At 40.8% G+C, this 14,698-nt stretch overlaps 1 protein-coding gene across 1 annotated transcript in view; it reads left to right on the top strand.

Moving 5' to 3' along the window:
- CFAP57 (cilia and flagella associated protein 57) overlaps window positions 1-14,698 on the top strand; it is a 105,503-nt gene that overhangs the window by 49,651 nt on the left and 41,154 nt on the right. Inside the window, exons 9-11 of the mRNA XM_004371863.1 lie at window positions 6,418-6,630; window positions 8,074-8,247; window positions 11,714-11,875. Coding sequence (XP_004371920.1) covers window positions 6,418-6,630; window positions 8,074-8,247; window positions 11,714-11,875 — 549 coding nt within the window. The remainder of the gene's footprint in view (window positions 1-6,417; window positions 6,631-8,073; window positions 8,248-11,713; window positions 11,876-14,698) is intronic.

Below are 14,698 nucleotides of genomic sequence, written 5' to 3'. Positions count from 1 at the left end.
GTATATTAAGTAATATCTGTATTAATCTTACCGTGAGTTCTTACTGCTGTCTCCAACCCTAATACATTAATACATGGGTCATTCTAGCCTCCTCTTCTTGCTTATTTGCAAATTCCAGCTCCAACATGAAGAAACCTGGCTCCCACGATCCACCATCCGTTTACTTAGTTATTCAATTCCAGAATGTATGTATCACAATTGTTACCTTGTACCTCCATAGTAAACAATCTTATTAGCTTATGTGCAGTTCCTTTAGCCTTGAGTCTTACAAACTTCATTCAGTTCCAAAGTTACTTAGGTTAGCAGTTTCTGTCCCTCCCCCTTCAGTAAGGTTTTTTCCACATTTGTAATGCAGTTAGACTCTATTGTCACAATCTGCATTCTTTCCTGGGATTCCTCCATCCTCCTAAATGATTTTTTTACTTTGCATAATTAAGGTTCGCTCTTCGTGTTGGAAAGTTCTATGGACTTTGACAAATGCATAATGTCATGTACCCACTATTAGAGTATCCTACTGAATAGTTTCATTGCCCTAATAATCCCCTGTGCTTAACTTATTCATCCCTCCCACCTGGCAACCAGTGATTTTTTTGCTGTCTCTAGAGTTTCACCTTTTGCAGAATGTCATGTAATTGGAATCATACAGTATTATATCCTATTCAGACTGACTTATTTCACTTAGCAATATGCATTTCATATTCGTCTATGTCTTTTCATGGCTTGATAGCTCATTTCTTTTTGTTACAGAATAATATTCCATTGTATGCATGTACCTCAGTTTGTTTATCCATTCACCTATTGAAGGACATCTTGGTTGCTTCCAGTTTGGGGCCAATTATGAATAAAGCTGCTGTAAACATTTATGTGGGGTTTTTGTGTGGACATAAATTTAAAAATCAATTGTGTAAATACTATTTATACTACTTGTAACAGCTTTCTTTAAATGTAAGTCACCCATCCGAAGTATACAATTGAATGTTTTTTAGTATGATCACAGGATTATACAACCGTCACCACAGTCTAATTTTAGAACATTTTCATCCTCCAAAAAAGAAACCTCATACACATTAGCAGTCACTCTCTATCCTTACCCCCACTTCACCCCTAGCCCTAGGCAACCACCAATCTACTTTATGTCTATTCTGGATATTTCCTATAAATAGAGTCATACAACATATAGTCTTTTGTAACTGGCATCTTTCACTTAGCATGTTTTCAAGGTTCATCCATGTTATAGTATGTATCCATACTTTATTCTTTTTTATTGCTGAATAACATTCTGTTGTGTGAATATGCCACATTTTATTTATCCATTAATCAGTTGATGGACATTTGGGTTGTTTCCACATTAGGACAATTATGAATAATGCTGCTATGAACAGTCATGTACACGTTTTTTGGGTGAACATGTTTTCAGTTCTCTTACATATATATGTAGGAGTGATATTACTAGGTCATAGGGTAACTATATGTTTAACTTTATGAGAAAATCCAAACTGTTTTTCAAAGCAGCTGCACCATTTTATATTCCAACCAGCAATATATGAGGTTTCTAATTTTTCCATATCCCATCAAAACTTGTTATTGCCTACCTCTTGGTTATAACCATCCTAGTGAATGTGAAGTGGTATCTCATAGTTTTGATTTGTATTTCCCTAATGACTTATTCAGCCTTCAGTATGGATTATACTTGAATGTAAAGAAAACAAAAATCCTCACAACTGGTCCAATAAACAACATCATGATAAATAAGTGGAAGCTGTCAAGGTTTGCATTCAACTTGGATCAACAGTGTCCATGGTAACAGCAGTCAAGATGTCAAGCATTGGACAATCTCTGCAAAAGATCTTTAAAGTTTTAAAAAGCAGTGATGTCACTTTGATGGCTAATGTTCATCTTACCCAAGCCATGGTATTTTCAGTTGTCTCATATGCATGCAGAAGTTTGACAATGAAAAAGGCAGACAAAAGAATTGATGGATTCAAATTGTGGTGCTGGTGAAGATAGACTGCCAGAAGATTGCAACAAATCAGTCTTAGAAGAAATAAAACTGAAGTACTCCTTAAGCAAAGATGGTGACACTTCAGCTCTTTTATTTTGACCAGGTCATCAAGAAAGATCAATCACTAGAAACGGAAATCATGTTTGGAAAAGTAGACAGCAAAAATGAGGGAAACCCTCAATGAGATGGATTGACATAATAGCCACAATAATGGACTGAAACATACAAACGATCATGAAGATGGCACAGGACCAGGCAACATTTCTTTTTGTTATACATAAGATCACCATGAGATGGAACTGACTCAACAGGAACTAACAACAACAATGACTAATAATATTAAGCATCTTTTTATGTGTTTATTGGCCATTTATATAACTTCTGCAAATCCCTTGCCCGTTTTTAACTGGGTATTTGTCTTTTTTATTATTGAGTTGTAAGAGTTCTTTATATATTCTGGATACAAGTCCATTATCAGATATATGATTTGCAAATATTTTCTCCAATCCTGTGAGTTGTTTCACTTTTTTGACTGTATCAAAAATTTTTTATTTTAATTGTGGAGTACAGAAGTTTTTAATATTTATGTAGTCCGGTTTATCTATTTCTTCTTTTGTCATTTGTGCTTTTGGTGTTGTATCTAAAAAAAAAACAATTTCCTAACCCAAAGTCATGAAACTTCTATGTTTTCTTCTAAGAGTTTTATAGCTTTAGCTCTTATATTTAGATCTATGGTACATTTGAGTTAATTTTTTGTATGGTAGGAGGTAGGAGTCTAACTTAATTCTTTTCATGTGGATATCCAGTTGCCCCAACATCATTTGTTGAAAAGACTATGCTTTCCCCTGCTAAAGTGTCTGGGCATTCTTGTCAAAAATCAGTTGACCATATTCACCCTTCATCCAAAGATTAGACAGGCCCATAAACAAGAGACTAAAAGGGCTCACCAGCCCAGGGGCAGGGACTAGAAAGCAGGAGGGGACAGGAAAGGTGGTAATAGGGAGCCCAAGGTAGACAAGGGAGAGATGTCATGGGGTTGTTAACCAATGTCATAAAACAATGTGTGTACTAACTGTTCAATGAGAAGCTAGTTCTGTAAACCTTCATCTAAAATACAATTTTTAAAAAAAAACATTTTCAACTTAAAAAAAATGGATGGTATTAGATGAACAGCTGTGAGGAGAGGGGAATGTAAAAATAAAAATTGTGTGTTGGAGCATCAAAAAATAAAAAATCAATTAACCATAAACGTATGGGTTTGTTTCTGGACTCTCAATTACATTCCATTGATCTAGATGTCTATCCTTATGCAAGTAAGAATTGTCTTGGTTGTCTTGATTACTGTAGCTTTGTAGTGTTTAAGTCAGGTATGAGTCCTGCAACTTTGTTCTTATTTCTGAAGATTGTTTGGACTATTCTGGTTCCTTGTATTTCCATATGAATTTTAGGATCAGTTTGTCAATTTCTGCAAAAACACCAGCTGGTATTTTGATGGGGATTGTGTTAAATCTGTAGATCAAGTTGGAAAATATTAGGTAAAATTGTTTTGTAGTTTTCAGTATATCAGTCTTGCACATCTTTTATTAAATTTAAACCAAAGTATTTTATTCACATTGATGCTATTGTGAATAGAATTGTTTTTGTAATTCCATTTTCAGATTGTTTTTTCAAGTGTATAGAAATATAATTGACTTGCATATTGATCTTGTGTCCTCCAGCCTTGCTGAACTCATTTATTAGTTCTAATAATATTTTAGTGTATTTCTTAGGATTTTCTGTATATATGATCGTGTCATCTGCAGATAAAGATAGTTTACTTCTTCCTTTGCAACCTGGATGCTGTTTATTTCTTTTTCTTGCCTAATTTCCCTGTCTAAAATCTCCAGTACAGTGTTGTATAAAAGTGACAAGGACAGACATCTTTGCCTTTTCTTGACCTTAGAGGGAAAATATTCAGTCTTTCACCATTAAGTGTGATGTTAGCTGTGAGTTTTTCATAGATGCCATTTATCAGGTTGAGGAAATTTCATTCTATTGCAAGTTTATTGAGTGTTTTTATCATGAAAGGGGGTTGGAATTTGTCAAATGCTTTTTCTACATCTATTGAGATGGCCATATTGTGTTTGTCCTTTATTAGTATGGTTATTACATTAATTGATTTTCAGATGTTAAATCAGCCTTGCATTCCTGGGATAAATCCCATTTGATCATTGTATGTAGTCCTTTGTATATATTTCTGGATTTGGTTTGCTAGTATTTTGTTGAAGACTTTTGTGTCTATATTCATAGAGATAGTGGCCTATAGTTTTCCTGTCTTGTGATGTTTTTGTTTGCTTTTGGTATCATAGAATTAGTTAGGAAGTGTTCCTTCCTCATTTATTTTTTTGGAAGAGTGGAGTAGCTGTAATAATATCAAAGGAAACTTTTAAAAAAATTACTAGAGATAAATAAGAATATTTCGTAATGATATGACAAATTCCTAGAAAGACACAAATTACCAAAACTGACTCAAGACGAAAAATTAATACCAATCCTTTACAAATTCTGACTTTTTGCTTGTATCCACGGAGCTACTAGCATCTCTTAATTGCTCTCCACCAGTATTTCCATTGTTTTAGACAACACCCATAGGCATAAAGTTCTCCATACTCTGTTCCAAATAAAGTTAGTCTGTCAGGCAGAGCTATAGACCTCTTTGTCTTACAGCCTGTGTTTTCCCTGGGCAGAACCCTTGCACCACTGCATCAGAGCTGGGGACCAACCAGGGTAACTAGTTGCAGGTGAGTCAACTCCAACTCATGGCAACCCTATGTGTATCAGAGTAGAACTGTGCATGATAGGATTTTCAGGGTCTCGCTTTTCCAGGAGTAACAATCCCTACTCTGTGAGTGAGCTCTTGTCAGGGCGGGGGGAGAAGGGGGGAGTTTAGGTGAAAGCCCCTGGTTTTCTCAGCTATTCTCTCATGGCATGTGTTACAAATTGAATTGTGTCCCCCCAAAAATATCTGTCAACTTGGCTAGGTCATGATTCCAAGTATTGTGTGATTGTCCACCATTTTGTCATCTGATATGATTTTCCTGTGTGTTGTAAATCCTATCTCTATGATGTTTTTGAGATGGGATTAGTAGAAGTTATGTTGATGAGGCAAGACTCAACCTGCAAGCTTAGGTTGTGTTTTAAGCCAATCTCTTTTGAGATATAAAAGAAAGGAGTGAGCAGAGAGACTTGGGGGACCTCATACCACCAAGAAAGCAGTGCTGCGAGGAGAGCACGTCCTTTGGACCCAGGGTTCCTGCCTGGAGAAGCTCTTAGTCCAGGGGAAGATTGACGACAAGGACTTTTCTCCAGAGCCAACAGAGAGAGAAGGCCTTCCTCAGGAGCTGATGCCCTGAATTTGGACTTCTAGCCTACCAGACTGTGAGAGAATAAACTTCTGTTTGCTGAAGGCATCCACTTGTGGTATTTCTGTTATAGCAGCACTAGGTAACTAAGACAACATGGAACCTCCACCCTCTGAGCAAGCTGGAACAGGGGCAACCAGGGCACCAGTAGTCTTGGCCTGCAATGCTTGGAGTAGAGCTTCTACTCCATGTGTGGGAGCTGGGTAGCGGAAGCGAGATCCTGTCCTTTTGGCCACACCTGCCTGGAACAAAGCTTCTGCAACATGGGGCTGGGGTGGGGATGAGAAATGACAGTAGGCTTCCCCTCTTGGGGTGAAATCATAGCCCAAGACTGGGAACTGGGAGGAGAGGAGATCCCCATCTTCTTGGCCATACCTGGCCTAGAGTAGAGCACACAGAAGTAAAGTTTCCAGAAGTGGCAGGGTAAAGGAGCAGGTCATGGCTCAAGTACTACAGACTGTTCTTAATGAGACTGAGTAGATTTTCCTAAGTGAATGTTTCTTCATCTGCTGTATGCCCTTAGAACAATTTACAGAGACTTTAGATGATTGTTTTTATAATTTTTACCAGTTAATTTTTTTTGTAGAAGAGAGGGTCAGCTGAGCTCCTTATTCTGCCATTCCAGAAGTTCCCCCTCTGTCCTATTTTTGCAACTTCCTGTGAATAGATAATCATTTCAAAATATTTAAAAAAATTTTTAAAACGTAACAATAATTGATTGATTGTAGCATTAAAAAAACTTATGTTTTGGTTTTTATGTTCATAAAGTGAACAAGAAACGGAAATGTTTCATTTTCAGTATTTTATAAGCATCTTGGAAAATGGAATGTAAACATTCTCAAGAAGCTATGTTTTGTGCTTACTGAAGAGCTTGTATCAGGAAAGGACATTCTGCCTCAGTCTAGTGGAACATGTGAAGAGTTGACCCCTTTTTCCATGTTGGGGTGTGTGTGTGTGCATGTGTGCACACACGCACTTGCGCACTCTAACTAGGTATGTCTTCATCCCCTGCAGATTCGTTCAATTGTTTGGAATGCAGATGACAGCAGGCTGATTTCTGGTGGCACAGATGGTGCTGTATATGAATGGAATCTGACCACAGGGAAAAGAGAGACAGAATGTGTGCTCAAGTCCTGCAGCTATAACTGCGTTAACATCTCCCCCGATGCCAAAATTATCTTTGCTGTTGGATCGGATCAGACCCTCAAGGAGATTGCAGATTCTTCAGTGAGTCTGTCCCGGCCACTGCCCTTGGGCTGCTGCACTGAATAGCAGAAGACAGACTCCCAAGCTTACAGCAGAAAATATGCATGGAAAGAGGGCGAGTGAGAACAGGGTCCCTTCTTCCTGGGATGACACCTGGTTCCATGTTCCTTTTGGTTCAACTCATTTACTGTTACTTCCTGAATTTTCTGTCCAGTGCCCTACCTGACTGGGTTAAATCATGGGACTTTTTTCCATTTCCATTTTGCTTACTGTCTGCAACTTGTCTTCCACCTGCTAAGCATGGAGGTTAGTGGCATCTCTAAACTATTCTTTACCCTTCTGTCTGCACATAATTTCCTGGGCTAAGAACAGAATTACAGTCAGCTGCTATCACCTAGGCTTGCCACTGTATTCCTTTGGAATCCTCAAATTCTGAAACTTCGGAATTACCACATTTGGTTCCAAATAGGTGAGGGAGGAGAGAAGAGCTCAGCAGAGACCCTTCATACTGATACCTCAGTAGACAAATGTGGCTTGTGCCTTGCTCCAGGAGCCAAAGACAGGTGATCGTCATTGGCTTTTCTGGCTTTTCGTCAGTGCTGTCATTCTTATGGTGCTGGTGCCTGGGAAAGTACAGAGCTACCACTGCAGCAAACTGACCTGAGGCGGGTTTCCTCATGGATGGGACACAGCTTAGAGTAGGTTGTCTCTCCTGTGTGCTCCCAAGTAGCGTTGTCCTCATTCTTTGGTGGCTTTTATAAAATGCGCTGCCAGAATAAAGTTCCTTTAGGGCAGGGCCGTGTTATACTCCTCTTGGTATCCCCTACTAGTTAGCACATTGTGTGGCCCACAGCAATGTTCAATAAATGTTTAGTGGGTGAGTGAGTGGATAGGTGGATGGATGGATGGATGGGTGGGTGGGTGGCTGGATGGATGGATGAGTATAGTCTTGCTTATATAATGGACATTAATAAATGTATGATCCGCATCATGTTCTTAGTTGAAGATGCAGCATAGCGTAGCAGTCAAGAGCACAGACTCTGAAGCCAAACTGCCACTTAACTAGCTATGTGAGTTTGGGCAAGTGACTTAACATCTCTGTGACTGTCTCATTATCTTTAAAATGAGGAAAACAGTAACTACCTCAAAGGATTGTGAGGATTGAATGACTTACAACATGTAAAAGATGTAGAACAGTGGTCGGCACTGAGGAAGTGCTATATATTTACTGTCTTTGGTATTATTTCTAACTTCTAGAACTGGTTATTCATCAGCCAAGCAACCAAGAAATGTGTAATTTTTGCCTTCTATGTGCTAGGTATTATACCAGATGTTATAAGGGACAGAAAAAAAACACACATTTTTAAAATAGAAACCTTGTCATAGGTTGCTATTAGAGGAGAGAAGAATGACATGGGGACACTCCCTCTCCCCCCACACTCAGCAGAGCTATCCATGTTCCAGGTCCTTCGAGAGATGTCAGCATTTGACGTTGTCTACACAGCCATTGTCATCTCGCATTCTGGGCGCATGATGTTTGTGGGCACCTCAGTGGGAACCATTCGTGCAATGAAGTACCCTCTGCCTTTGCAGAAAGAATTCAACGAGTACCAGGCCCATGCTGCTCCTGTCACCAAGGTGAGAGGGCACCCGCTCCTCAGGGGCCCAATCTCAGAACTAGCTTTAGATAGATCCGTTTAATCCAGCCCTCTACGTACTTTCTTTATCCCTTCAACCTCCCAACGTCCCCTCTCTCCTTATTCCATCTCTCTCTGTATTTATTCATCCAGGCAGCCATTCAGTAAACATTTATGACTGTTAATACCCTTTGTTTAAACCACTTCTAAGGACCCCTATGAGTCAGAATCAACTTGACAGCAATGGTTGTTTTTTTTTAAGGACCCCTGGTTAAGCACTCAATTGCTAACTGAAAGATTGGTGGTTCAAACCCACTAGCCACTCCGTGGAAGAAAAGACCTGGTGATAGGCTCCTGTAAAGATTTCAGCCTAGGAAGCCCTAGGGGCTAGTTCTAATCCGTCCTGTAGGGTCACTGTGAGTTAGAATCGACTGGACGGCACACAACAGCAAACCACTTCTAGGAGTTTATCCTAGGATGTCATCAGACACCTAAATATTTATGTACAAGATTGTTCACCATATTATTGTGAATAATAATTGGCCATTTAATAGGTGCTATAGGTGCTCCACCCCACCCAGATCCCCTTTACCTGGTCAGTGCACCCATCCCACAGCTGCTGTGAGTATTGGCTGCTAATAGCACACAGCAGTTGTTTCCAGAGAATTGCCCTGGGCTAGAGGGAGACACATAAGGAGTCCTGGTGGCACAGTGATTAAGCGCTCAGCTGCTAACCTGAAGGTCAGCTGTTTGAACCCACCAGCCACTCTTTAGGAGAAAAGACCTGGCTATCAGCTCCCATAGAGATTAACCAAACCCACTGCTGTCAAGACAAGAAGCAGACTGCCACAGCTTTCTCCCAAGGAGCAGCTAGTGGGTTCGAACTGCAAACCTTTCAGTTAGCAGCAGAGTGCTTTAACCACTGGCGCCACCAGGGCTTCCCACCTGCAAAGATTGCAGCCTAGAAAACCCTATGGGGCGGTTCTGCTCTGTCCTAAAGGGTCACTGTGAGTCAGACTTGATGGCACACAACAACAACAAAGGGGGTCACAGGCAGGGAGATTAGCCCTTGCCCCTCCCTAAGGGTGCAGAAGGCCACCCCAGGGGTAATAACTTGAACACACATTTGTAAATTGCCCTCCCATTCTCCACTCTAAAAAAGTAGTTTCTATATTTATGAGGAGCTCCTAAACAACGGGCACTGGGAAAATGTGTGTCTCCTTTCCTCCCTTCTCTTATTCCTGATTAAATAACACCACCACCTGAATTTTTTAATTATGTCCCAAACTCTATATTGGCTTACCTGCAGACACTATTCTTATTAAGAAAGAGGTTTTCATTATAATCTGGGACATTCCTGTACTCAGTGTGGGCCTTGAGTCCAAAGTAAGTTACTATAACATATTCCTCCTTTTTCCCTTCAGATGTACTAAATTTAGTTGATATGATATTTATTTTTCTAGTTATAAAAGCAATACGTGTTTATTTTGGAAATAAAAATCACTTATAATAGGATCAGTGTTAATGTTTTAGTGTGTTTTCTTTCACTCTTATTGTATGTATTTTGTGTGTTTTAAATAAAATGGAAATCACACTGTACATGCTTTTATGACCTGCTTTATTAACACTATTGCAAGAATTTTTCCATATAATTAAATATTCCTCAAAAGCATGATTTTAGTAGCTGCATAAATATCCTGTCATATGATGGACCATAATTTATTTAACTCTTCTGTTATAGCTGGACTTTAGATTATCTTGTGAACTACAGTGAATATCTTACTCTACAAATTTGTATACTCATCTCTGGTTATTTCCTAAGGCTAGAAGTCCTAGAGAGAGAGAATTCCTGAGTGAAAGAATATTGCCATTTTTGAAGTTCTTGGCACATATTGAGAGACGCTGATTGGAGAAGACATTTTTCACAACTGACTCTTTAACTTTTTATTTTGAAATAACTATAGATTCACAGGAAATTGCAAAGATAGCTAAGAGGCCCTGTGTACACCCTTCACCCAGCTTCCCCGATGATTATATCTTACATAACTATAGTACAATATCAAAATCAGCAAATTGACATTGGTGCAACGTGTGTGTACAGTTCTGTGTCATTTTACCACATGTGTAGGTTCTTGTAACAAAGATGATCAAGGTACAGAACTATTCCGTCACCACAAAGATTTGTCCTGTGCTACCCTTTTATAGTCGTCCACACCCCTCACCCACCACCATCCCTAAGCCCTGGCAATCACTAATTTGTTCTGCATTTCTATAATTTTGTCATTTCGAGAATTTTTTATAAATGGAATCATACAGTATGTGACCTTTTGAGATTGGCTTTTTTTACTCAGCATAATGCCCTTGAGATCCATCCAAGTAGTTTTGCGCATCAGTAGTTCATTCCTTTTATTGCTGAGTAGTAGTCTGTGAAGGAGCCCTGGTGGCACAATGGTTAAGCACTCAGCTGCTGACCACGCGGTCAGCGGTTCAAACCCACCAGCGGCTTCACAGGAGAAAAGACCTAGTGATCTGCTCCTGTAAGGATTTCAGCCTAGGAAACCGTACGGGGCAGTTCTACTCTGTCCTACAGGGTCTCTATGAGTTGGAATCAACTCGTCAGCACAACAACAACAGTAGTCCATGGTATGAATGTACCACAGTTTAACCATTCACCTGTTGTAGGATATTCTGATTTTTTCCAGTTTTTTTTTTTTTTTTTTACTATTACAAATAAAGCTGCTATGAACAATCATGTACAGGTTTTTGTGTGAGCATAATTTTTCATTGAGATGAATGCCCAGGAGTGCTATTGCTGGATCATATGGTAAGTATATGTTCAGTTTTTTAATAAACTGCCATGCTATTTTCCAGAGTGGCTATACCATTTTACATTCCCACCAGCAATGCCATTTTCTCCACGTCTTTGCATTTGGTATTGTCACTATTTTTTATTTTAGCTGTTCTAATAGGTGTGTGGGCATCCCCAGGTAGTGTAAACCATTAATGCATTCGGCTGCTAACCAAAAGGTTGTAGGTTCGAGTCCATCTAGAGGCACTTGGAAGAAAGGCCTGGAGATCTGTTTCCAAAAAATCAGCCATTGAAAACCCTATGGAGCACAATTCTACTTTTACACACATAGGGTTACCATGTGTTGGAATCGACTCGATAGCAACTAGTTATATATAGTTATATATAAATGTATATATGTGTGTGTATATATATAGAGAGAGAGAGATTGTTGGCCCTTAAGAGACCAAGTCCAAAGAGAATGTAAACATAGCCTCAGTTTTTTATTCATTAACAGAAGCCCGCAAGGGTTCCTGTCTCATTCTTACCCAGGCTTCAGTCTTCCTTCTCATGAGGCTTTACCCAGGCTGTTGAAGAGCAAGACCTTACACAATAGCCAGCTCATCCTGGTCACTCATGGCCTCAGAAAGCTTCCTGTCCCTGATCTCTTTCTCCTTAGATGTTGATCACCTTTGATGACCAATACCTGCTGACCGCTGCTGAGGATGGCTGCCTGTTCACCTGGAAGGTCTTTGATAAGGATGGGCGGGGAATCAAGCGAGAGAGGGAAGTGGGCTTTGCCGAAGAGGTGCTTGTTACCAAAACAGACATGGAAGAGAAGGTAAGAAATCCCTTACTAGATTGCGTCCGGTCTTAGACCAGCATCCAGGGCCCAACACAGACTCCCACAGCTCCCCACACTTTCTCCAGCCACACCTTCATGCTGTTCTCCTCACTGCCAATGGATTCTGCTTCCACCCACCTCACCTGTCATCCTGCCCCAGGATCATATTGACCTACTGTGCTCTAGTTTTATCATGCCATTTAGCTTTCCTCTTCTACTCTTTGAAGGCAGGAACCACGGTAGACAGTTCTCTGGTATGACCAGCAATTTCTAGCACATGCTAGGTACATGGAAGACAGTTGGCAAATAGTTACAAAATTAAACTGACAAAATGAATATCTGTTGTATCTGTGAGATTTAATAACTTAATATATGGGGCCTTCTTTTGAAAAAAAAGAGGTATTTAGAAAACGTTCCTGAAAGCCCTTACCTACTCCTCTTAATAATAAAACAGTAGGAGTAATAGTAACTAATGTGGTTTTAGGTTTGCCATGAACCAGACATGGTGCTAATTACAAGTATTTTCTCATTTAATTCTCACAACATCCCGTGAAGAAGATACAATTATTCTCCTCATGTTTCAAGAAACTGATTCAGAGAGGTTGAGTGACTGGTCCAAAGTCACTGAGCTTGTGACTAGTAGGCTAGGGTTCTAATCCAGATTTGATCTAGAGCCCGCTCGCTCTCTTTATCACTATACCTGAGAGCCTTCTTGCTGTTAATTCTGTAAAGATATGTTTTCCGGAGATTTGAGTGCATAGCTTTGTGCTGCACTCCACGAGGGAGAAGCTGAATGGATGGATGATAAATTCACGAGGCTTACAGAGGATGACAACGCTATGCACTCATTGCTGTTCGTCCAGAATCTAACAGCATTTATCGAATACATTGGCTAGGTCCTGGGGATGTATGTGTGAAAAGACAGGTGTGGACCCTGTGATCAGTGGGGGATGGAGACAAGTAAAACCATCAGAGCAGCAATGCAAAAACTGCCACAAAGTAGGACAACAGGCCCCTGGCATTTCCTGGAGATTCCTTCTAGAAATCCTTGAAAGTATCTTCAGGAACGGTGAGGGGGTAGGAGAGGATGAGGGAGAGCCTGTGAGAGTAGGGATCTGACCTACAGCAGGCAAACACATGTCTCCTGCTCTTCCTCCTCTCTGTTTTCTTCTCTCCTCTTCCCAGAGAGTAGGGGAAGAGACCAAGTAGGAGACCCCAGGCCGAACGACAGGCCTGAGCTGCCTGGGCTGACGCCTGGCCCAGCCCCCAGCCAAGCCTGACAGTACTGCTGCCACACAGAAATGACTAGTGTATGTAATACTTCTTGAAACCTTCCTCTTTTGGTGTCCATGATGCCACACTCTTATTATTCCTTGTAAGTCTCTGATTGTTCCTTCCCAGCTCTCTCCCTGACTCTTCTTCCTTCACCTGTTCCTGAAAAGTCATGTTCCCCAGAAGTCCCAACTCTTTTTTTCTTTATAATCTGTAACATTCTATGTAACTATTTCTTGGCCTATACATTCATTACTTTATTCGTTCATCTAACTGGTATCTACAGAAGGGTCTACTATGTTCAGACAGTGTACTAAAGTCTGGAATTACAGTGATAAGAGACATAGAGGGTCCTTTAGCTTATAGCCTGGAAGGAGGGTTGGATAAAGTAGAAAAGAATGAAGTATGTAATGTATATTATGAAAGAATGGTGGGAGCATGGGGGAAGGGACCCTGACCCAGACCCGGTGGTACCAGCAGAAGTGATCCTTGGACAGGGCCTTCCAGAACAAGTAGGAAAGAGTTTTCTATACCAAGGATGCAGTGTATGCAGAGGGATGAGAGAGTGGTACTGCAGGGAAGATGCTCCTAGTTAGATGTGGCTAGAAAATAGAGAAGGTCTGGTGATGAGGCTGGAGAGAGATCACACGAGAAGCCTGTTATACCACGTTTTAGACTTTGCATGTAAGGACCCGTTGATAGACTTAAGTTAGGGAATGATTCGATCAGATCTGTGTCTTGTAGAGATTACTCTGCAGCAACTCAGAGAATGGACTGAGGCTGGCAGGATGAGCAGGTGCCTCGAGTGCAGAATGTCAGAACTGGGTCTCTCTGCCTCCAGTAAGCGTATTCCACTGCTATGAGTCGGAACAGACTCGACGGCACCTAACAACAACAACAGTCCAGGGCAGACCCCTAGGGCCATTTGTTTATCTAATAAATATCTATTTCATGCTGACCATGTTCCTGGCTCTGAGGATAAAGCAGTAAAGCAAGATGAGCAAAGTCCAACCCTCAAGGAGTGGAAGATCTAGCCAGGGAGACAGTCTTTATTCATGGTTTTCTCACCTTCACCCCACATCCAAAGAGTTGCCAGGTTCGGTTGACCCCCCACCTCTAAAATATCTCTCTCCAATCTTTTCATTCCTCTCTGCTCCCCTCCCCCACTTAGTTTAGGCCCTTACCATCTCCCATCTATACTATGCAGTAGCCCCCAACTACTCACCCTGTGTTCAGTCCTTCTGTGCTCCAGTCTAAGCTGCACACTGCCATGGAGAGATCTTTACAAGTCCCCTGTTAGATGAGGACCTTCAGAGGCCCTCTGTGGTAAAATTTAAATTTCTGAGCATGGTCTGCAAGGACCCTGATGGCCTTATCCAGCCTTGGCCTCCTCTCCCTGGGCCTCCCTCTCATGCCAAATCACATGCAGTTCCCTGACGGGGCCACTCTTACCTCCCTGACTTTGCACATGACTCCTTGTTCTCAAGTCATTCACAGTGCAATAGGGTAGCTGTCTAGATGAGGTAGGCATGCATGGAGTGTAATCAT

Source organism: Trichechus manatus, unplaced genomic scaffold, assembly GCF_000243295.1.
Source record: "Trichechus manatus latirostris isolate Lorelei unplaced genomic scaffold, TriManLat1.0 scaffold00015, whole genome shotgun sequence".
Classification (NCBI taxonomy): Eukaryota; Metazoa; Chordata; class Mammalia; order Sirenia; family Trichechidae; genus Trichechus; species Trichechus manatus.
The sequence above is the reverse complement of the archived record's forward strand: the minus strand, read 5'-3'. Positions and strand labels throughout refer to the sequence as shown.